At 35.1% G+C, this 25,477-nt stretch overlaps 1 protein-coding gene across 1 annotated transcript in view; it reads left to right on the forward strand.

Annotated features, from left to right (window-relative positions):
• The first annotated feature begins 2,801 nt into the window (after window positions 1-2,801).
• The window catches only part of piwil2 (piwi-like RNA-mediated gene silencing 2), a 29,450-nt gene continuing 6,774 nt past the window's right edge, over window positions 2,802-25,477 (forward strand). Inside the window, exons 1-15 of the mRNA XM_026244733.1 lie at window positions 2,802-2,906; window positions 3,753-4,220; window positions 5,067-5,163; window positions 7,527-7,638; window positions 8,093-8,293; window positions 8,861-8,971; window positions 9,331-9,448; window positions 9,535-9,659; window positions 15,209-15,289; window positions 15,528-15,641; window positions 16,470-16,658; window positions 16,810-16,894; window positions 18,962-19,051; window positions 23,235-23,375; window positions 25,084-25,197. Coding sequence (XP_026100518.1) covers window positions 3,780-4,220; window positions 5,067-5,163; window positions 7,527-7,638; window positions 8,093-8,293; window positions 8,861-8,971; window positions 9,331-9,448; window positions 9,535-9,659; window positions 15,209-15,289; window positions 15,528-15,641; window positions 16,470-16,658; window positions 16,810-16,894; window positions 18,962-19,051; window positions 23,235-23,375; window positions 25,084-25,197 — 2,019 coding nt within the window. The 5' untranslated portion in view covers window positions 2,802-2,906; window positions 3,753-3,779. The remainder of the gene's footprint in view (window positions 2,907-3,752; window positions 4,221-5,066; window positions 5,164-7,526; window positions 7,639-8,092; window positions 8,294-8,860; window positions 8,972-9,330; window positions 9,449-9,534; window positions 9,660-15,208; window positions 15,290-15,527; window positions 15,642-16,469; window positions 16,659-16,809; window positions 16,895-18,961; window positions 19,052-23,234; window positions 23,376-25,083; window positions 25,198-25,477) is intronic.

Below are 25,477 nucleotides of genomic sequence, written 5' to 3' on the forward strand. Positions count from 1 at the left end.
AGGCATTTCACTGTCAGTTACTGTTTTCCTTATTATTGTTGTAGTTTTGTGCCTTATTGCATAACTACAAGGGAAAAATTTTATATAGCATTTTACTATTTTATTTTTTGGACATCTTATATTTGGACAGTGGAAAGAGGAGAATAAATAATAAAATTGCCCTATCTTACAGATATCACTAAAAGGTGTTTTGAAAGAGCACATCAGGCTCAGTGAAGGGCCAAAAGCCCTGTTTATATAACAACGACAATCATTTTCAATAAAGCTGCGATTTCCGATGAGCTGCAAAACCTTTTTTATCTATATGGGTGTGTCCAATAAATATTTTTCACAATATACACAAGTATGTGTGTTCCCTGGGAATCGAGCCCACGACCTTTAATGCTCTACCACTGAGCCACAGGAACAAATGCAGCAATATCAAATGGGAGTGCAGACAGAGGAGGTCGCATGATTAAGCTTGTAAAGCAATAATAATTAGCATCAAAATGATAATAATAATAATAAAAAGGAAAAAGCTATTTTGCATGTTTGACTTACCTCATGTTTACATGTTTGCTCACCACGTCTCTTGGGGCGGGGTTTTACAGATTGAGAGGGTGTTATTCAGAAATAGCTTACAGCACTCTTTTATTGTAGCGTTGAGGTGAAAGATCTAGGTTGGTGACAAAAAGGGTGTTGGTTCAAACCCTGCAAGGGGTGATTAATGACCACTTACAGAACGGCTCTTAAACCCAGGTTGCTTCAGGGGAAATTGTCAAGATATAAGTTTAAGCCACTTTGGATAAAACGCCATCTGAAAATGCTTATAATTTTAGACTTGCTAGAACACCATGCAGAGCTCTAAGAGAACAAAAGCCCTGAACATTTGAACAATCAAAATCTCTTGAATGTTGACAGCTAGTGAGACAAAAAATAAAAGACATCCTGTCTGTGAATGGTGAGCACTCAACCTCATGGAATTAAGTGGCATGAAAAATGAATCTGTAATGAAGCAGAGAATTGCACAGAACAGCATGTTCCCAGTCTGATGTGGCTAAAGTCACTATCATCATCTTCTTTGTCACTGTCCAGCAGCTGGGGTACAGCTGGGACATGGGCCCCCACCTCCAATGGCCTTATTCTGAATGCACGATTTCTGTGATCATTTCTTTGGTTATAAGTTATAACTGTTTTTTATGAATTAAAGCAACAGGATTAGATTTTTGGACTGAAGTTAAAAGAATAGTTCACCCAGAAATGTAAAATTGCTGAAATGTATTCACTCTTAGGGGTGAGTAGCCAAACCTAGATGCGTTTATTTTTCATCAGAACAGATTTGGAGAAATGAGTCATACATCACCTGCTCACCTAAAAAGCTGCTTGTTTGTACAACAAATCCATCATTCAGGAATTTGAACATCAAAGCAGGGTTACCCAACCTCGTTCCTGGTGCCCCCCAACATTGCACATTTTGCATCTCTCCTTTGTCTGACACACCCATTTCAGAGTCTACTAATGAGCTGATGATCTGAATCAGGTGTGCTTGAGTAAGGAGACATGGAAAACATGCAGTGTTGGGGGGGTGGGGGGGAACCCATGCTTTAAATAACTACTTATGGCCAAAATACTAGCCTGCAACCATAATACAGCTTTCTCTTGGTTGTCCTCTTACAGTACATCAAATTTCATAGACATGTTTGTTTTTAACTGTTTACGCTTGTAAAGGGCTTGGTCTGTGCATATTTCTCACTTGATTCAGCAATAGTAAGAATAGAGGATTCTTAATTTATCTGGAAGCTATGGTTTAAAGTTCAAAATGACTTGATGAATTTGTTTCTTATAAACATCTTTTCTCTTCACAGGACCTGCATGGTGAAACGAACAGAATACAGTATCTCTAAAGAATGCCACATATAAGACTGCAGCATCATCTGTTTTCTAAAAATATTTCTTGCCTTGACGTGGTGAACTTTGTTTGGTTGTGGCAAGAAAATAATTATCATGCAGCAAAGGTTTGAGGGAAAAGGGGTGAATACTTACTTCACTATTCAAAACAGACAATTACTTATGCTATTTTTCTTTTCAACTGAAGTTTTCTGTTGACTGTTTCATGCAAATCCAGGTTTGTTCCTATTAGTTTAAATCTTGACAAGCTTGCATTCAAAACCAAATCAATTTTTACTTATTTTCAGATTTTAGCTTCATTACAATGTTATGGAACTGTCCTCATTAGAGGACACCAACCATGAGGGGGTTAATTGCCTTTTCATTTTTATTAAATCTCCTGGGCACCGCAGTTGAATTTTGTACTCTGTAGAGGACTTTTGCATGTTATACATTTCAGACCACACATGTCTCTGCCTTAAGTGGTATGTCACAAAGAGGACATCCTGGGCTTTCAGAGATGCTAAATTTGGCAGTTTGTCCATGACATCGCCCTTTGGTTTTAAAAATATCTGACAATATCAGACATATCCAACAATCTTTAGCGGGATAGAGAGAGGGAGCGGAGGTATTGAGTGTTTTTCTTATATAATTTGTACATGGTTGATTTTCAAATAAAAATCTATTTTTTGTCAACTTTTTAGAAGAAAAGATAAAGATGTATTGTTTAATATACATAATTTTGCTTTATTTTAATACTGTATACAATACTGTATACAGATAAAAATAAAATCTTAATAAACAAGGATTTTTTTTTTCTAATGTTTGGGGTGGGGAAGTAAATGCCATGTTTTATTTGAGTTATAACCATAGACTATAAAACCTCGTGTTTCCAGTCGAATGATTCATGAATTGGTTTGACTGAGTCACAAATCGCGAATCAACACTACTGAATCAGTATTTGTTCAGTTCAGTCTAAAATATCTGGCTCTTGGAGCGAACGGTTCATCGTCTCACAGAACAATTTACTACAGTTGCAGGTATATTTACATTAATTTTTACGACTTTACGCACACGTCAAACTGATTTGTTTCTGGAAATAATCGAAAAGAATTGTTTTGTTACTGCGTTCGTCATTCTGTGAATAATCTGATCAATTTGAATGCGCTCGCTGTTTTTGCTGATTAAACTTGACAGTCGACATGCAAAAGCCAAAAAAGTACTAAATACACTAAATCTTCCCATAGCCATCTTAACGTGTCATTTAATTTTAATTTGCAGAATACATTTAAAAAATGAAATTAGTCGAGCTATTGTTTTATAGACGCTTGTCATGCAGGCACGTGCTCATGTCCATTGAGATGACGAACTTGAATATCTGACTAAATGTTAGCGAAAATATCATTAGCCTTGATTACAGCCGTTAAAATGATATTTTGGGCGTACTAATCTAAAGCCTATCTATGACAAGCAATAGATTTCTCCACTCAAATCATCCATTTAACAGCGTTTTTTTAACAACTGGACAAAAATGCACTAAAACATAAATTAGCTGGTAGCAAGTTGATACGGGAAGGGGTTAACACCCCCCATTATATAGTATAAATGTGCAATACTTTACATCAGACATAAACAGTCTTTCAAAACACTAAAGCATGTTTTTTCTTATGTTATCATGCGCATTATTCGGCAGAAATCTTGTACAGTGACCCGTTAATTGATTGATTTTGTTGCGTAGTTTAGATTAATTCGTGCAGGTGGTAGGAAAGAGTCAGTGAGATTTACTTTAATGATTTAATGCTTTAAAGCTCTGCAGTGCTTTGACAATGTTATAGATAGATTTGTCAAGAAAACCTTCATTGATTTCTTTGCTTTGGTTTTGTCAGTTGCATTGCAGTGCAACAAAGGAGGAAATGGATCCAAAACGACCACCCCATCCTGGTCCCCCAGGGGTCACCCGCCTACCATGGATGCTGTCAGCAGAAGATCAGGGTCAGCCACCAGACCAGCCCCCATTGGGACGGGCCAGAGGTCTCGTTCTGCCTAAGGATGAACCTCTTCTTGGACGAGGTAGAGCCTTAGGCGTACCTGGAGAAATTCCTGTGGGGTTTGGGAGAGGAATAACTCAGTCTGTAAGTGAGCTTCCGGTGGGCGTTCCTAGAGGAGTGCGATTACCTATAGAAGAGGGAGGTTTTGGAAGAGCCCGAGGTTTTTTGCTGCCATCTCTGGATCCCACTGTTGGGATAGGGAGAGGGGCTGCTGTGGGACCAGTACCTATCCCAGACATCGGAAAATTAGAGGCAAGGGAAAAGATGCCCGAACTGCAAGCACAGGTGACACCAACGGTTGCCAAGGTAAGTAGAAGACAAGGTTAGGGCTGCGCCATTTAAGAAAAATAAATCAAATTGTAATTTAAAAAAAATAAAAATTAGGATTGCAATTTAAGATGTTATTTAGGTTTTCTGTGATTGTTTTTAGGGCTGCACAGTTTGGCCAAAATGTTGTCATTATATATCAATATGGCTGTGAAATAATGTTATTATTACTAAAAAATAAAAATATAAAAGCAAAATATAAACAAAAACTAAATAAGTATTACTGTTATAATATTTCACTGTAAAGCATGTTAAAGAAAAATAATAATTTATATTATATCACAACTTGTATGGCTATATTATTATTTTAATATTAACTAGCCAGCTAACTTTTAAAGCAAACAAACTGCAGAATTGTTTTGCAGTATCATTAAGGGGACACACACTCAGTCACACAGCTGGGAAATATATTCTTAAAGCTGTAAAACAATAAATTGCAATCTATGTGGTCTCTGTTATTATTATTATTGAAGACAGTTAATGGCTATTATTACTCTATTCACAATTTCTGTGAACCAAGCTGCTCTGAGATGCCAGCGGATTATTACCGGCTCACATAGAAGAACAGTGCCATGCTTCAGTCGGAAACACGCAGTGCATATATTTATTTAATTAAATTGCTGCGTTTATGATTTGACAATCACACTCAGCCATATCACAATTTAGATTTTATTTCAAAGAATAGTTATTTCATAAAATGGTTCAAAGTAATATTTAAGTCACCACATTTCAGGAAATAAGTGTTTATTGTGGTACTAGTTCCAGATGAACACATTTCAATTCGCAATAGATTTATGCAATGTCTCAGTCATGCCTTTCTTTTAGGTTGATGCTCCTGGGCCGGGGTCATCGCTGGTGTCCATGTTCAGGGGCCTGGGCATTGAGCCAGGAAAGACATGGGACAGAGGAGCTACACCTCTTGGTATGAGCAAGAAAAAAGTGAAAAGATTTATTTTTGTTACATTGTGTATGTATGTCTTTAAATTAATAATTCACAAAAATATGAAGTCCAGTCATCATTTACTCACTCTCTTTTTGACATGACCAGTCACTCCAAACTCCAAAAAGGAGAGCTTGGCATCACATTTTTATCCTTTTAAATGTTTATTTCCCTTTATTTATTTTTTATTATTGTTATATATATATATATATATATATATATATATATATATATATATATATAATATATTATTATTATTATTATTATTTCTATTCTGCAAGGATGCATTATATTGATCAAAAGTGACTGTAAAGACTTTTTTTTCCATATACCGGTAAATGCTTTTCTTTTGAACTTTCTATTTAAACTCAAACTTTAATCAAACTCATACCTGTTTTATTATTCATGTCAGCACTAGGTTGATTGGAGTGGGCATTAGATTGTGTGCCATCATTCTTGTTTCCTTGGAAATCCCGACAAAGTTGAATAGTCACCACTTAGATGTGCAATTTACTGCTGAAGACAACAGGAAGGTCAAGTAATAAGGAAAACAAACTTAATCTGCAATGTAAATACAAATGATAAAAGTAAGCCCAGTAATCTTGTATTTAAGAGCTTTTTATGTGTAAGGACTTAAATAGCACTTGAAATGGTCCTTGTCATCTGAATCAGTGACCTTTCTTTGTCTTACGCACAACTCTTGAGGAACCTCTGCTTTTTTCTGGATGCACTTGACAGCAAACTGACTGGCTTAAAAAATATCACGTTTGGTGACCTCTGACCTGCGAATTCACATCACCTGAAGATGTGGGACCAGTAGAAGATCGATACGTCACTGTGTGACTTCTCTGTACAGAAATTCCAAAATAAAGGAAGCGCTAAATAACTAGCTGTAGCGCAGCGTCCTATTTTATATAATACATATTTAAAAGATCATAAAATGAAATAAAAGAAGTTGCATGGTTCCTAGTGTCGGTGGAAACGGGAACAGATGGTACATTTTAATCAGGATGTTTAAAATGTTTTATTGCTTAGGGTGTATATATTTATATAGAGAGAGATACAGATAGTACAATATAATCAGATGCGTTCGACGCCATCGCAAAAGACACGGTACAAGCACAAATAGTAATCCATGTTGTGATAGTTGAGGTGAAACTGTTTTATCTTGCTCCCGCCCATACTCGCAGCGGCGTCCGAGATAATTTCGCACGTTTAAAGTCTAGTGTGACCGCCCCTTCACACTACAGATAAGTCTCTTGACATTTATGACATAAGTGGAGAGGATGCTGTAGTAATCTTTTAGAGAATGTAGTGTATGTTGACATTTCATTATAGTTACCTCCTTGGAATTGTGTCAGTTAGAGCATAATGAATTTCAAATTCCCTTTTATTTTTTATTTCTGGATTCATTTTGATTGGCTAAATTCAGTAAAAATGTGTTAAAATTGTAACAACATGTCCCTTCAGAATTTATGTTATGTATTTTTCAACTTTGCATTCTATTTTATGATTTAGAATCAGAATCAGAAAGAGCTTTGTCAAGTGTGTTTATACAGACAATCGGTATGTCTTGGTGTCATTGATTACATTTACTTGATTATGTAATTATTAAATTAATCTCTACACAGTTCATCTTTTAAAATTATTATTATTATTTTGCAATCAGTGCTGCACAACAAAGGTTTAGTGCTTAAAAATGGATGAAAAATTGTGTGATATAGCTTTCAGTAAACTATAACATTATTCTTATTACTTTGAGAAGTACACTCTACTGTGCAATAATATATTTCCATTATGCTTTCAGGTTACATAAAACTTTTATTTTGACCTGCTTATTTTGATCCTGTAAACATTTATGCTCCCGGAATTGCACGTGTGTAAAACTGTTGGCGCAAACTAGATTAAAGTGATTATTTCATTTTGAATATGGATATTTTTCTATCAAAAATGCATCGAGTCGCTACAGGAGGCCTTTGTTCATCCCCTGGAGCCATGTGAGACTTAAAAAAAAAAAAAAAAGGAAGCAGGCTTTTTATTTCAATTTTCATTTTTGAGTGAACTACCCATTTAACAAAACTGTAGCAGAAGATGCAGACTTTATTATTAAACCGCAGTCTTTTTGTGGTTTGATGTTTACAGTCTCTAGCCCATATCATGATTTGATAAAGTCATAATCATAGAGACCTATCAGTAAAGTTGGATAATTAGTATTCATATGATCTTCTGCAGTTCAGTTAAAGAAGAATCATGTTGTCTAAGTGTGAACTCTGAAACCAGCATTTCTCTGAATATGACTCTTGTTATTTGTCTGTACTGGATGTTTTTTTCCTGTCCTAATTCAGGACGGGGGGCAGCAGGTGATTTGGGGGCAGATGTACGGCCTAAGCCGACCATCATTGGGGCAGCCGCTCTGACTCCAGAAAGAGCGGAAGCTCGCTTAGAAGAATCCATCAGGTGATGTTTCTTGGATTTGCTAATTTTCTGCATCTTTTATTTGCACGTGGAAAACATTAAGTAATAGTTCACCACAAAAATAATGAATTAAAAAAAAGGATTCACCTTAATGCAATTCCAAACCTGCATGATTTACTTTCTTTTGCAAGACTAAGTGAACAACAATTCATATCTGTCTGTTTTGCTTCACAAATGAAAAAGTCATACAGGTTTGGAATGTTATGAGTTATACTAAATGCTGTCAGATTTTTTCGGTTTTTGGGTGAACTATTTCTTTAAAGGATGATTACTGAAATTCATCAAAATGCTGATTAGACTGAGACCTTGTATAATGGGTACTACTTGTGTTTATTACCATCTTATTATAAATCGCTTGTTGTATTGTTCAAGTGTAAGTCAGTATGTAATTGTAAATAAATGTAAATGAAATCAGAGTTTTGTTTTGTGGTTGCAGTTTCCTGGGCAGAGGATTTGTTGGTGTTGGCAGAGCAGCATTGCCTCATATGAGTGTAGGTCGTGGACCGATTGGCCCATCAAGTCCTGTGTCTCCCATTGCTGCCCCACTCTCCCTGTCTTCCGCTGCCTCCATCTCTGAAGATGCCCCGGTTCCTCCAGGAACACCCCCTAAAGTTGAAGTGAAAATTGAGACCGTGAAGTATGAATTCTTTCAATGATTTCTTGTCCTGTTTGTAAATTTGTATAATTTTAAGCAAGTTTCTTTTTAAGAAATGCTGTTCTACTGAAAAAAGAACAAATTTTATCACCGTTTCCTCAAAATATTAACCAGCACACCTGTTTTAAATAAACTTAATCATAATAAATTTTTCTTGAGCTCCAAATCAGCTTATTAAAATGATTTCTGAAAGATCATGTGACACTGAAAACTGGAGTAATGATGCTGAAAGTTAAGCTTTGCAATCACAGGAATAGATTACATTTTAAAATACATTAAACTACATAGCAGTTATTTAAAATTACGATATTTCACAATATTACTGCTTTTTAACTGTATTTTTGATCAAATAAATGTGTCCTTGATTAACACGTGACTTACTGACCCCCGCACCTTTTACACTTTAGTGTATATTATATACGTTGTAACATTGTTGAGTGAGTTATAACCCAATTCTGCCTCAATCCCAAGGATTTATTTCATTATTAACGAGTCAATCCAGCAAGTTATTAGAGACTAATGTTTCTCTTCTACAATGTGTTCCTACAGGGAGCCTCTGCAGAAAATGGGAACAAAAGGCAGTCCAGTATCCATCGGGTCAAACTACATCCCCATCTGTTGCAAAAATGAAGCTGTGTTTCAGTACCATGTTACTTTTACGTGAGTCTTTTTATCTGTACCGTATTTTTTAAAACAAGTTAACATTACAGTTACAAAAACAAACTTTAGGCATTAACTCATGCATTGTTCAGAGCTAATGCTATCTAGTATTGATTGTTCAAGAAGATCAATAATTGCCAGCAAAGTATGAAGATAAATGGGTGCACCTCTTCATTTGCATTGTTAAATGGAAATTTGATGTTTGCCGGTGCCTGTGTGAATAAAGTAGATGTTAATATCATGTCTTATATAGTAACCAGTATTGATTGAAGAATTATTATTAGCAACGTTTTTTTTTTTTTTGTTTTTTTTTGAGAAAACGTGATTAATGGCATTAATCATCAGCTATTGAATTTCAGCCCGAACGTTGAGTCTCTCGGTATGCGTTTTGGTATGATGAAGGAACATCGGCCTACTACAGGAGAGGTGGTAGCTTTTGACGGATCCATCCTGTATCTGCCCAAACGTCTAGAAGAGGTTTGTGTGCATGTTAGATGTTGTAGTGACTTTAACTTTAAACACTCCTAATAGCCCCAAATTACCTTGGCATTGCTGCGTAACAGGTTGTTCATCTTAAAGCTGAGAGAAAAACCGACAACCAAGAGATCGACATCAAGATCCAGCTGACAAAGATTTTGCCACCCAGCTCTGATCTATGTATCCCGTTTTACAACGTGGTCCTAAGGAGGTGTGTATTCTCTGTATAATATAATAAAACACCACAGGTCAGATGTGTTTATAATTTGTTCTTCCTGTTTTTCTTTCATGGTTTGAAATGTCCTCCTCTGAGAGAAAACACGTGCTCTTTCATTAATGTATGACCTCATTAATGGTTTGAAATAAGAGTCTGATGTATCACGTAGACATAATGTAATGTTCACAATACAAAGCTCCTTCCCTCATTCATCCAGCACATTCATGGAAACTGAACTGCAAAAACAAGTGAGTCAGAAATAGTTTAGACATAAGTACCATGAAAAGAATATTTTGAATTGGATGAGAGTGTGTACTACGTTGTTTCATCAAGATGAGCACAAAAAACAAAACAGAAAACCGAGGTCATTTACAATATTGTTAAATAGTTTGGAGTTGGTATGATTTTTTCCTTTGTTTTGAAAAGAAGTATTTTATGCTCACCAAGACTGCATTTATTTGATCAAAAATAGTCAAAAGTAATTTTGTGAAGTAATGCAATTGAAAATTACTATTTGCTATTTTAACATTATTAAAAATAAAAATAATTTATGTATTTTAAGCTGAATTTCAAGTATCCTTTACTTTCGGTCTTCAGTTCGATGCAACCCTTTACATTGCGAGTAAATTCAAATGATGTCTAATATTAGCCAATGGCTAATAAATTCTCAGATTTTACTCGCCAGTGTGTTAATTGGAGGCTAAGTATAAGTTTAGCACAGATATATTTTCACTCGTAAACACTCTCTGTCTGAGGGCTTCAGAGTTTCACTCTAAGTCAAGCGATCTGTGATATTTCTCAGTTCATCTCAATGGATGCACAACGCACCTGTACTTGATGTACCGTAAACTCTAGTGTTAAGGCACACAGATCGCCGTCGCTTTCTCTCACACACACGCAGAGACCGAGAGAGAGAGTGAATTGACGTGCTACATTTAAACAATATTCTTTGTTGTATTTTCCTGTCAAATTAACAGCGTTCCTATGGAAGTCTTCAGCTTTTAAGAACAGCCGGGTTTTTCGGTAGTGAGTGGAGTTAATGCACAAATGGCAATCCCATTGGCTGGCACTCACCTATTATCGTCCCTGTTTTGATTTCAGCAAATCAGTTCAAGTGAACGCACAAAACCTGATTAATATTCATGAATCCAGCAACTCATTAGTCCTCAGTAATCCTTAAGCACTATTCGGACGGGACTAGTTTTCTAAACTACGTTTGAGTTTCGATTCTTGCCACCTGACGTCTGTGATTTTCATGTACCAATTCGGACGGGACTAACATCTCCATGTTTATTACAGAGGTGGGAGGGTCTGATTTGTGCATCACCGAGATCACGCGCTCTGTATGCGTGCATTGCATTCATTCAGAATGATTGTCTTAGTATTATTACACAATAAATACTAGGGGTGTCACGATTCTCCAAATCCTCGATTCGATTGCATTTTCGATTCTAAGGTCACGGTTCGATTCGATTCTCGATTTTTACATTTATTCTCTTTAAAGCACAGATTGTCATTTTTCAAACTAGACTTTTATGTAATATAATATCTGACCTTTGTTTGCAATGTACCACATTACACTGTCAAATTTAAAACTTTTATTAACAACATAATGTAACAATAACTTATATCTTTAGTCAATTGAAAACTTAAAATAAACTGCCATCCAGTTTCTCTTTTGTAAGTGCAGTCACAAAAGATGACATTCAAGTTCATAACAAAACAAACAAAAACAATAAAAAATGACTAAACTAACCTTCAAATATTACGATGTATCTATTTAAAAGATTAAAGATAAAACACTTGTTAAACACTTCACTGTCATTCATTTAGATTTATTTATATTTATATATATATATATATGTATATATATGTATATTATGTATGTATGTAAAGTATGTGTGTGTGTGTGGTGTGTGTGCATCATTACAGTCTGTAAAATATGTGTATCTCTTATTACAAGACTGCAATCACTAGCAATCAGAATAATTCCAGTTAATCAAGTATCTACAAAAGATCTACTCTATAAACAATGCATTAAATTACATTAAAGACAAAAATAAATTAAACAAGCAAAAGAAATGATTACTCGCATGTATCTGGTCCACTGATGAAGTCATGGGTCAAGTCAAGTGAATTATTAATTATTTTCTATCAGGCGTCTAATACTGACTTTAGGAAAAGGGGTATAACCAATGACATTTGAGATAACAACTAAAACAGCAAGCCCAGCCCCACGACTGACAAAAATAAAATTGTTCACGCGAGTAGAGGAGATATGATCGAGCGCGAGGATGTGGGGAATGAGCATGCGCGCGCGAGGGCTTTTATTGCGCGCAGAGTACATGTCACGCGCGCGCGAGAGTTTGAAATGAGCTCGCGGGCTCCCGTTTCTTCGCATCCGATTCAGTTTTCCTCTCGCGGAAGCCATATAGCGCGTGCGCCAGCATCAGTTGAATGCTCGGTTATTTTTGTCATTGATTTGCCGTCATACAACATGGGGGCGTGGCAGCATCGACTATTCCATTTTTTAATTCGAAGTTCGAGACTGTGACTTAATTTCGATCGATTTCGATTTAAAATCGAAATCGTGACACCCCTAATAAATACTAAATGGCTAGTATACCAAAACCATGTTAATGTGTGGGTCCTTTAGTTTAACTTGTTTTCCTTTTTTTTTTTTTTTTTAAATGTAGTTAAAACATTATGTAACTGAGTACATAAATGAATGTGAGTAATCTTACCTGATGCTGATATTACATTAGCCAGTATTAAGAGTTTACGCGATCTTGCTCTTGATTTTATTATCTTTATTATTTTTTTATTATTATTTATTTGCCGCTAAGCAAATATATCAAACATCCGTGCGGTAAGAGCATCTACGGTAATTCACGTTGGCCAAAACACACAAGGAAACGCGTTGTGAAATAAAATATCACCGAGAATCACAGACATTCGCATTCGGACGGGATTAGTTTTCTCAGAGGATCACTGAGTTTGCTGAAAAACGGTAGGAAATTTGCTCTGGAATTATCACAGAGGTTGTGTGAGAAAAACACAGTCGTGGCAGATTCGGACGGGATTAAAATCACCAAGTACGTCTGTGAAACGCAGATTTCTCTAACGACCCCCTGTAAAACTAGTCCCGTCCGAATAGGGCTTAAGTGTGTTTTATAGTCTTATTATTAGAATTCATATCATTATCATATCAGTATTTTTGTTAGTTTTTTCCCATTTTCTTTGTCAGAAACATTGAATGACAGAAAAAACAACCACCTCTCAAGTTAACCTGTTAAATGTCACCCCGTCCCGTATACGGGACGCCTACGTTGAATATACTATTTTACAATCAAATCTAATCTAATCTTGATAAACTATATATCGTTGGAAAGGTTTTGTTAAAAATTATTTAGGAAAAGTAATAGATTAATTTATGACAAGAGTGCACCCTCAGAAATCTAAATTTCAAAAGGAGCTTTGACCTTTGTTTAAAAAAAAGACTTCCTCGTTGCCTTTTTCTCTATCACATTTTAGAAATCATCAGAAGTTATATATCACTTGAAAACATAAAATCTCAAAATTCATCCTTCAAAAACCATTTTAAAATCAGACATTGCATTACCATGTAAATGGTACATCAAAATCATGTTACAAAATGTTTTCAGTCATGAATTATAAAAATTTAGGTTTGTATCATGCACATTCATGTCTATCTTCAAAAACGTGAGTGACAGTTAACAGGTTAAAAAACTGGGCCATTTTACAAATATATATACAGTATATCAGTCTGGAGAGTAAACTAAAATATTTACTTGCCAATGGCGATTCAATTGCCAAGGTGTCTGTAGAGTGTTGCGATGTGATCCTTCAGAGATCATTCCAATCTGCTGATTTGATTCTCAATCATTTTTTTATGAACTTATTATTGTCGATGTTAAATACAGGTGTTTTTCAGGATTCTTTGATTAATAGAAAGTCTTTTTTTTTGTCACATTTGCTCAATTTAATGCATCCTTGCTGAATAAAAGTATTAATTCATTTAAAGAAAAAAAACTAAAATTTTGAACTGTAGTGTATATCTGAATTCTGAAACAGCTTAATAATAAATAATGTGAAATAATAATGTGAAAAGTTTCTGATAAAGTGTAGTGTCATACTATGTGTAGTGGTGTTATAAGGGATGCTGAAATTAACTAAACTTACTACCAAACTAAATAAATTAAAAAAAGTAGTAATTTTGAAAAATATCATAGACATGCACCATTAAATCTTAAATGAAATAAAAAAACAAAGAATAAATAACGTTAAAAAACATAAACTCTGACTAACCCGGCCTCAGAGAGAATGTAACATCTCCCAGTGTTTTCACTTGGCATAATTCTTCCCTCTCTGTTACAGACAGACACATAGTTCTTCCCTCTCTTGTAAGACAAAACCCGTAGCAGTCATATCACTCAGAAGATTCCCTCGTGTGATATCCTGGAGTCTCAGCACTAGGCCTGTCTGAAGTCAACCATGTTTGAAATCTACAATTAGCTGCAGTCTCGGTGGGGACTGAACACCCTGTTTGTTCTTGATAGCCAGGAGTGAAAACATGATCCTGAGAGTCTGCTCAGCTGTGACTGCTTCACTCCATTTCCCTTCACTCCACGGAGATGGGGTCATCAAGCAATTTTAGAAAATTAAATAAGTGTAATTGGATTATGGGCCATGTGACATAACAACCCAAAGAGGAATGAAGACTGTGTGTTCCATTCTGTGTCAAAGCAATATTATAGGTTCAATACAAGTTAAACCGATTCGACAGCATATGTGACAGCATGTTGATTACCACAAAAATAAATTTGGACTTCAAAAGGCAAAAAGCGGTTTATTTCGAATAGAAAATTAATGAGACCTCTTCTATGATGAGAACTCTTCTATTATTTGAGCTGTAAAGTTTTAAGTTGTTTAGTATTTGCATTTCAATATAACTATTTGTGTTTTAGTAATTTTACTACTTGCGCTTAAGCTTAATGGGTTTTAATTGGCAAGGCACATTTCTCAAGTTTTTCATTTTCATTTCTATTTGATTTGAGCTCAGTTTCCATAAACATTTTTAGTTAACAATAACAAAACTGGATTTTACGCATGCTTTTAATGAACTTGTACTGACACCAAAATATTCCTTTAATAGCCATTTCAGTGTGATCTCCCTCTTCATGTAAATTAGATTTCATCACAGTCAATTTGTTATATAGCTCAGTGGCTGACTACTAATAAGCATTTGATAATTTATGGCCATTATTAAAGCAAATATTTGGTAAGGTATTGGTAAACGGCGAGTTTAAAAACACATTGTGAGGCTGCTCTTGTAGTTAAATTGTTCACATGTGCACCACATGAGTGTGCGGTGTGAAACAGGCTGTATTGTTGAGCCCTGTGGAGTATTGCTCCACTTTTTCTGTGCATATGAGACTGAGCTATAATGGCTTGTTGACAGTCAGCTCTGACATCTCTTGACATTCCTGCTGCTTTCCTCTCATTTTTTCTCTCTGCTCTAGAGTGATGAAATTACTGGGGCTGAAGCTGGTGGGCAGAAACCATTACGACCCCAATGCTGTTGTGGTTCTCGGCAAACACAGGTATTTTGCACTGACCTGATTGTTTGTGATTGCAATCCAACCAAAATTGCTGTACTCCACATAGTTTGGTTTCACACTGAATAAATCTACAGTTAAGATTCTGTATTTTCCCACCTCACCTATGATTACCAGACACATTTGAACCATTTCAGCACCTCTTGTAATTATGGTTTGCATGATGATTCTCTGTTGAGGATCCTTGTGATTTTTTTTGTGTTTGTGAATTCGTGTCCATCAGGCTTCAGGTGTGGCCTGGGTACTCCACCAGTATTAAGCACACCGATGGTGGCCTCTACCTCATTGTAGATGTCTCGCATAAGGTGCTGCGAAACGACTCTGTGTTGGATGTCATGTGAGTTTTTGATCAGTGCAATCAATCATTCTGACATAAGTCATTGCCATTTTGTCAATTGCATGCTTCATTCCACTTAAAAGCAGTGTTCCAAAATCTAGTTGCTGATCTAGAAAAAAAAGGAATATATATGTGTGTGTGTGTGTATATATATATATATATATATATGTATATGTATATGTATGTGTATGTGTGTGTGTTTGTTTATTTTATAGGTTATTAAAAGAGAGAAATGTATTATTTCTTTATGTATTTATGCCCAAACTTTATGTATGCTATGCGCTTCTTCAAGTAATACATGATTTCCCTAATACACTGGGTTGAAATATTCTATGGTTTTTCTAACAGTTCTTTCAAAATGTATTTGTTTGTTGTATGTCATTGGAGTCTTTATTAGCTCTGTTTTGCCATCAGGTCGCATTTGGTGCGGACAAGGAGTCAAAAATAATTTAATTTAATTAAACTAATAATACATTGGCCTGCATAGGAAGTTCCATTTTAGTTAAAGATGCTGCCGTAACATTTATTTTCATTTTCGGTGAGAGTTGGTAATTTCTGTTGACATAAGTGTCAGAGAACATTGGTGATGTGCCAAAATTTCATTGTAATGAAAATAAAAAGCATTATGCAGCGACTAGGAGTGGAAATGCAGACAGCATCATCTCATACAGAGAAACACCTTCTAAAAACCAGGAGCTCAGAGACTGTCGGAACTCATCTGTATAAAATAATTTAAATGCATGCTAAAGTTTAGACTAAAATGTACGCTATAATCTCAGTGCAGAGATGCCATTTGCTTAACCCTGAATTAACATTTGTTTGCTTTAGGAACCTGATTTACCAAGGAAGTCGTGAGAGTTTTCAGGACGTATGTACAAAGGAGTTTGTCGGTTCAATCGTCATCACACGCTATAATAACCGCACTTACCGTATTGATGACATTGAGTGGTCCAAGTCTCCCAAAGACACTTTCACCTTGGCTGATGGAACCGTGACCACCTTTGTTGATTACTACAGGTTCATCTGCTATGTGGAAAACCCACTTCTCTGATTTAAAACCTGAATCCATGTAAAAGGCATAAAAAAGCTGGGCCGTAACTTACATAATTGGATTATGATGCAAATGACAATTTTTGTAAATTTTCTAATTGGCTTTTCATATGCACAGAAAAAACTATGGCATTACTATAAAGGAACTGGACCAACCACTGCTCATTCATCGTCCAAAAGAGAGGTCCAAACCAGGAGGAAAGGTGAAATAATGCTTATCAGGATTTCTGGAATGGATGGTGTTGCTGTTCTGTTAGCTTATGTTGCGAGTTATTAAAAAGCTTTAGAAATGACAGTGACAGCTGCATGTCAGTCTGTGGTGGTTTGAATAGAATGAGCTTGATTGAATTCACACTCCGTGCTGTCATCTAGTGGGGTCATTGGGTACTGTGCTGTAACAGTAGTTCATTTGTCCTAAAATAGTAGTCAGTGTCTGCATTTAACTATTTATCTTTATGACAGGTGAATTAAGGATATGTACAAGTCATATACACTGCCAAATAAAATTAAGTAATTTTTAATAAAAAAAAGAAAATATTTGTTTTTTCAACATTAAATTGCTTAAAAGTCACTGTAAATATATCTATGTTACAAAAGATTTTCGTTCCAAAAGAATGGTGTTCTTTTGTATTTGCATTTCATCAGAGAATCCTGAAAATATTTCCACAAAAATATTAAGCAGTATGTATGTTCAGATGTAATAGTAGTTCTCAATTTAGCTGTTTTACTGAATTTGATTAAAGGGAGCATATGACATTGGGACATTTTTGTGTGTATTTGGTTTAATGCAATGTGTTTACTCGGTTTAAGGTAAAAAAAGAGAACACATTTTTTTCCACATACTGTACATTACTGTTACTCATCTATGCCCCGCCTTTCCGAAATGCGTCAATTTTTAAAAAGCTCATCATTCTGAAAATCGCGGTGTGCTCTGATTGGCCAGCTATCTAGTGCGTTGTGATTGGCTGAATTCCTCAAGCGTGTGATGGAAATATTACGCCCCTTACCAGGTTCATAAAACTTTTCTCTGTAAAATGCACTGCTCACACTCTAATATTTGGGTTGTACTGTTTCTGGAACAGTGTTGTAAATAATATGGGGGTAAAATTGTTGCATTATTGTTGTGAACCACAAATAGATGTAAAGCGATTAACAAAAAACAAACAAATGAACAAAATAAATAGAATGAGATCCACTAATAAATCTTAGTTTCACAAACATGAATTTAATTCACAAATAAAAATGTTTTACTTGGAAATAAAAATAGCAATTTGTGAATTGCGTCTTGTGCATTTGTATATCGCTGTACACATTTGTGGATAGCTCGCTGTGCATTTGTGGTTTGCTGCGCGTATTTGTGGATTATGAGACATTTCTAACATCAAGACGCACACCAATCCACAAATGTATGGACTCCACCAACCGTTTACCCATATAAATTACCCACTTAACCACTGATTTCTAGTCTATTTTGAAAAGCAAAACAAAGTAGTTTAGCTATCGCAATGAAACGCGCTGCGGAGGCAACAGTACTACTGTGAGAATAAAATTTCTTTCTTTGCATATACATTTGGGTTATGAAAATCTTCCCACACAGTGACGTAGATATGTGGGGACGTGTTTGAACGAGGCATTTTAGGAAGCCGTGGATGAGCGTTCACTATCTCATTGGGTTTCAGACTTTAATCTTTGCGACTGAATGGATCTTCTGTATGCACGAACAGCAAGACAAAGTAAAACATGAAATCGCATCATAGGACCCCTTTAAATAAATGCAGCCTTTGAGAGACTTCTTTCAAATACATTAAAAACTTTGTTGTGACTTTGTTCCTTAAATGCTTATTTTGGTGGCGAATGTGGAGAGCTTTTTCTTTATGACAATGGCCAATATTTTTCAATTTAAATTTATCGATGTAGTGCTTTTCGCAATACAAATCGTTGCAATGCAACTTTACAGAAAATTATGTTTCTACAATATTGAGTAGTAGCTTATCAGTAGTGACTCAGTTTATGTACATATTGCAGAAATGTACAGAAAAATCAATTAAAGACGTAATCAAACAGATGATGAAAATATTAATAGCCATTAATATGATGCAATCAAACTTATAGAAAAATTTGGTAGTTCCATATGTTGTTTTAGGGTTGTCACTGGGAATGTTTTCCAGTATGTGATGAAATGAATGCCCTGTGTCAATTTTTTATTAATTTATTTTTTTAATATAAATTTACAAGATCCAAAGATGTGAATTTGATCTGTTTCATGACAGGTTATAACCGGTGAAATCCTGCTGCTGCCTGAACTCTCCTTCATGACCGGCATCCCTGAGAAAATGAGAAAAGACTTCAAAGCCATGAAGGTACGAATAGTTTCCATTCAAACCAGTCTCAAATAGAGTCCGGTGGATAAACTCTTTATTTTTGAAAATGTTCAGTAGGTGTTGACCGATTGATTGGTTTTGTCAATTAATCGGCACCGATAGTTGATGGCCGGAACTATCGGCAATCAGTAAAAACACTTGACATTGTGCGCTGCACAGAGCAGGACACTTTAGATGTGAATGTAAAATAAGTAGGGGTTCGAGGACTTTTTTTAAAGGAGATTTTTTTTAAAGTCTACGTTTATCTGATGAAAGTCAAGTCAATGTCGACTAGTCGCTGATGACGTTATTAATGAACGAATAAGTGCACAGCTATGGTTTATGACACAGCGCTGCCCACATGACTATTGCTCCAATAACAGCTCATTTTTATCAGTTCTTTTGTCTTTGTGTTGTTATTTCTCACAGATGTCTGCTCGTTATTAATCAGATAAGTATAGGGCTGGGTTTTGACAATAATTTCACAATTCACTTCAGTCTTCCTTCACAAGTTTGAGATTCGATTCAATTCCGATTTTGATTTGATTTAATATCAATTATTTTGGATATGAAATGGCAAATCGTCCCCTTGGAATTATAAGGTTCTATCTGCGTTCTGAGCAGTTTTGAGATATTGAGCTTCAAAGTTTTTGCATTACATATAGGAAAATGTATATGGGGAACAAGTCTCTTTCAAACATGAAAATAACAGGAACCCTAAATGTATTCTAAATATAAAATATCAAAATCCTATCTAATTTGTAAATGGGGATTTTTGGAATGAGTCAAATGCAGATAGAACCTTCTAATTCTAAAAAAGCACTTTTCACTTAGAATTATAAGGTTCTATCTGCCAAAACATTATTTGAACATTGAATATAAACTTAATGTTGTAACAATGTCTCAAAATGTGTTAGAAAGTAAAATTGTATCCTTTCTATGACATTTATTTTATATTTTTAGCACTTTCATGTATTTAGGACATTTCAAATTAAGCAAGGTAGGTCTAAATATTTTGTTGAGTGCAGATATTAATTTTAGTAACAATTTGGTGGGTAATTAAACACATTATTGCAGAAATTGTTACTTTAATCTTTCTTTTGTTTAGACAGAAAGAAGCTACAGTAATATATCTGAGCAGGACTTTATTCTACCTAAAGTGGGCCAGGTAAAATGGCTTTCTCTCTAGACATCAGTATGGCTGAAATAACATGCTAATGTTTATTGTTATAATTAAGACCCAATCAATTAAATTGTTGACTATTTGACCTTTAAGGCTTAATATTGACATTTTAAGACTTTAAAAACTGCAAAAAAAACTGCAAAAAAAAAAAAAGACGTTTCAGCAAATTAATTCATAAAGTTTAATAATCATTGAAAAATGATTCACTGACTATATATAAATCACAAAAAAATGTCAGACTCATTTTTTAAAACACATAACTATTATACTCTCTGTGACTCCTTTTTTTCAAACACAGACTTTATCTGAGACACTTCTCCCGTTTCTTCTTTTCTGAGTAGACCCCAGCTCTTTAATTTGTAAACTGGTAGGTGCAGTCACTGGTTCCCCACTGGTTTGTCTGGTAAGACCCTAGGCCCTGCTGCATCTACCTTGTCACCTGCCTGGAGAAAAAAAATACATGTGAAAAAATACATATTTAAACACAATATTTACATTATATATATTTAGCATGGTATCCCATTGAGTAGCTACACAGTCTACAATCATTCTTAAATCGTTTTAATACTGAGGTAACTGCTTTAACGATCTTTCACTTGTTCACATAAAAATCATAACTTACTGTAAACGAACTATTTTGAGTAGGATAGGTTCGTTCGTTCGTTTTTTTTTTTTTTTTTTAATCTTAGTGCTTGCCTCTTAATATCAGGAACTATAAAGCTAGCGCTGCTGGCTAGTGTGGTGTCTAACTATGAAAACAATCTTCTCAGCAAGACCTAAAAAAAATAAAGAGTGAACTTGCCTGGAATTCGAGCTGCGGTCCTTGACAAAATTGTCAATAAAATTGTAGATCTTTAGGTTTCTTAAAAACTTTGTTGCGTGCCATAATCTTCACACTGCGATCTAAAGCCGGTGACACTACATATAAAGTTGATCCTGATTGGTCCTCTTCTGTGCATTCGAAGTGCTGATTGGCTAACGCAGATAGAACCTTATAGAGCCAAGTTAGAGTTCGTCTTTGTAGATAGAACCTTTTTGTTTTTTCAATAAAAAGTCCCAAAATGTACACAACTTCAAAAAAAACATCACATTCTGTAAATAAGTTGTCACAGAATAAGAATATGTGAATAACTCAATTTGACAAAAATGTCAGATAGAACCTTATAATTCCAAGGGGACGAAATGTTCTCATAGAAAAAAAATCTCTTAACTAATGCTGTAAAATATAGGCCTACCTGAGAGCCAATAATATGGAAGGTTGAAATTTGGTGATTTGAATACAAACACTTAAAATATGCTCAAAGTTTTTATAATATTAAAGGGCACATATTAATCCACTTTTACATGGTGTTTGTGAACACAGCCACCCTACAATGATAAAAATCCACCCACTCCTTTTTTTTTTAATTCCCCTTAAACCAAAGCCTCGGTAGACATGCCATTTTAATCTCCTAGCATTGTGACGTCACAATGTTTAGGCCCCACCCACTGCTGTTGACTGACAGTCATGCATTATCATGGTTTCCTCCCTCAGCAAGTTGTTTGGTTGTGTGCTGTCCTTCATTTTCTCCATGCTCGAGAAGCTGTAATGTCAACATTGTCTAGTAAGCACTCCCAGTGGTCTGTGTTTGGATGTTAGACTGAACATAAGAGTCTTCATTTTCTCCCAACATCTGAGCCACTGAGGACGCAGTGGATTACTTTTTATTTTTGAGGGTAATGCACCTCAAATTCAACCTAAATACATATATGTCTGTTGAAATCATTTCACTCCATACTGCTCTAACATTTTAATCATATTTGTGTGCGTTATGTGTTATGTGTTGTTATGTGAATGTGTCCAAGTTCAAGCTAATGGAATCATACAGTTAGCTAGTATAAATTTATTTCAGGCAGAAGCACATAAAAGCAAACAGTAAAGGTGCAATAAGCGATTTTGGAAAACGTTTTTGACCACTGTGTCAGACCGGGTCCCAAAATAGACTTGAAGCCAATTATCAGAAAGGGGCGTGTCTAGAAATGATTGGGAAAAGAGAGCGCTCAATGAGTGCACAGTATATGGACATTAGCTGATCGGCTATAGATGGCAAAAAAAAATGGTTACAATCAGGCAAGAGGTAGGACCGTGTAAATATTAGTGCAGTTTCCAGCGGTGGAGGGAACTCAATGAGCAAAGGGAATCGGATGCGGAGTATGCTTTGTTTCTTCTTGATAGGTAAGTTACATTGATTTAGCTTTTTCCACAACTTTTCTGTGTTGGCTTTTGCTTGAATACGGTATGTCCGGCAGGCAAGGCAGATCCACCATTGTTGCTGCCAGGGTTGTGTACATTTGGGGCAGGTTAACAAAATAAGGGCAAGGTCCAGTTGGGGTTTGGGCGTATTTGTTTTAGTGCTTTCAAATATCAACATTGTTTGGCAGAAATCGCTTAGTGCACCTATTAGTACTTAAAACAATGTGACCAAAGTCTGACCTATATGTTTAATATAACAAATGTTTACATCTATTTTGCATTAATTTATATCCAGATGGTCACATTAATGCATTTGTTAGCCAGCGAAATTGCAGATTTAAAGCTGTGAAATGAGAAAGCTATCGATATGTTCATTCGGCCAAGGTTGATAAAAGTTGAAGAAGTTGTATTGTTCAGTGTTTCCTTTATTTACAAAATGTACTAATACATTTTAAAATGTTAAAGTTGGTTCTGATAACATTAGTTAATGAACTATGACTTTAATGATCAGTATATAACTAATATTAGTATTTTTATTCATTTACAAAGTATGGTTCAGGTCCATGTTTTTTGTTTGTTTGTTTGTTTTTTAATAGTGAATCACTATTTTAGTTTTTGTTCAGTATCCATTTTAAAAACTTTCAGCTGATTAAACGTATCGACCAGTGTGGTCCTGCCTAACTATTGGAATCTGTAAAATTTAAAATAAATTTAAAATAAACTTCTACTGTTCAGGGTTATTTCAACCTGTTCGTCTTGTGTTTCAGGATCTGACCATGCACATCAATGTGGGAGCCGAGCAACACACTCAGAGTCTCAAACAACTGCTGCACAACATCAACAGCAATAATGAAGCTGTGTCAGAGCTGGACCGCTGGGGTCTCAGCATCAGCCAAGAGATTCTAGTGGTGAGAATGGAAACACACATCTTCATTGAGAGTGTAGGACTTTTTTGTGTCTTAGATGCATCCACTGCTCCATCAGGTCCTCCAACTATACCAAACCAGAAATATGTTCATGTTCAACATTATACCTGAATAGCTCCTATTAAGTTGCATCATTCCATATATGTATCTACATTAATGTAGATGGGGTTGAAGTCATAAAAGAAGCTCATCCAGGCTGTATTTAATTGACTGTGAAATATTAAAATTTCAAAATGCTGTTTTCTATTTCATTATATTTGAAAATGTAATATATTCCTGTGATTACAAATTTGAATTTTAAGAAGCCATTACTCCAGTCTTCAGTGTCACATCATCCTTTATTTTGTACGTTGAACACAGTTGTGCTGCTTAATATTTTTGTTAAGGTTTAGAAGAACAGTAATTGTTTGAAATAGTAATATTTTGTTATATTATAAATGTATTTACAGTCACTTTTGACAAGTGTTAATTTCTTTGAAAAGAATAAAACATCTTACTGACACCAAACTTTTGAATGGTAGTATAGACCAATTTATGTTTGTGGGCGGAGCCTATTTGGTGCCAGAAAATTACCATTTTAAAGTAGAGTTCTATGGAATCCATGGAATAAAATAATTAAAAAAGGTAATTTAAAAGGAGTTTATATTAAAAAATTCTGACTTTTTTCTTGCAGTTCCATGATTATATCTTACATTTTTGATTTAAAAAAAAAAATCAACTTGTCAATCTCTATATTTATTTATTTTTCTTCGGCTCAGAATCTGAGTTTATATCCCAGATTTCTGGATTTTTTCCCTCAGAATGAACAAACTCCCAATTTGCAAGAAAAAGTCAGAATTGTGAGATAAAATAGGTCAATCTTATATAAAATGTTATAGGTTTAAATAGTGTTTTATGCTGTTACTGTAGGTCTAATACAGTAATGTCCCTTATGAATTGCATATGTGAATATTATGTGTTAAGTTTAAGACATTATAAAATGTGTTAACGCACATTATACCTCTATGCTGAAAATTGTTTAGTATTTCACATGCCAGTTTATCGAAACTAAAAAGGGACTCTTATTATGAAGTTCCGTGCTGTGGGGGGTGGTTGTTGAACGTGCGTTGTGACGGAGTGTAGTGAAGAGGAATAAATGGAGAACATTGATTGATTCAAAAGTGTTTTATTTCGAGTAACATTATGTATTGGTTAAATTATGCTTTAGAAGTAGGGTAATCAAATTAAAATTATTTAATAAAGAAATATGAGCAGTCTACAAATGCTCTAGTGAGAGTTAGTTGACATGTTGCAAAGTTACTTCATAGAATGTCTAAATTGGACTATCAAAATAAAGTGTAACCAAATATGCCTTTATGGATCTCTTAATCTAAATAGAAAGCCGAGAGAAAAAAATGGAAACGAGTGAATTCAAGCATTATTGTAATGTGCAGATATGTTCATGTATCTTTAAAACCTGTCATTGTAAAATATAAGGTTTGAAAAAAAAATATCTTCATTTTATAAAATACAACTAGTTTTGAAGAATCACTAATGTTGACACCTACTGGTCACTGGATTTGTTGTTCACCCTTTTAAATAATTATAAACTGTATTGTTTTTTTTTTGCCTACAGTCTTTTTTGTTCACCTTGATCCATTGGTACATTTGTAGATTACTTGGATTACTAAAACATTTTGTTTCTATACAGACTCAAGGAAGAACTCTGCCCAGCGAGACCATCTGCTTGCATTCTGCATCTTTTGTCACCTCTCCGTCAGTAGACTGGTCCAGAGAGGTGGTTCGAGACCCCTCCATCAGCACTGTGAGTCAGTACAATCAGAGATCTCCGCAGGGTGTTTGAACAAAATCACTGTGAGTCATTGCTTTGTGGGGGAGTGCGCACGTGCAGTGGGCACATGTCAGAATGATCAGAGGAGGTGGACTGCAGAACCTGCATATTTTCAAAGGCTGGAGGTCTCACACCACGAGAAAGAGAATGGTCTTGTTTGGCTTGTGTGAAAGAAATGTGTGGGTTGAATTCACACATTTTGTTTGAGTCACATCACACATAGGTATTAAAGAGGTCATGAAATGCATTTTAA

This window comes from Carassius auratus, chromosome 5, assembly GCF_003368295.1.
Source record: "Carassius auratus strain Wakin chromosome 5, ASM336829v1, whole genome shotgun sequence".
NCBI classification, from domain to species: domain Eukaryota; kingdom Metazoa; phylum Chordata; class Actinopteri; order Cypriniformes; family Cyprinidae; genus Carassius; species Carassius auratus.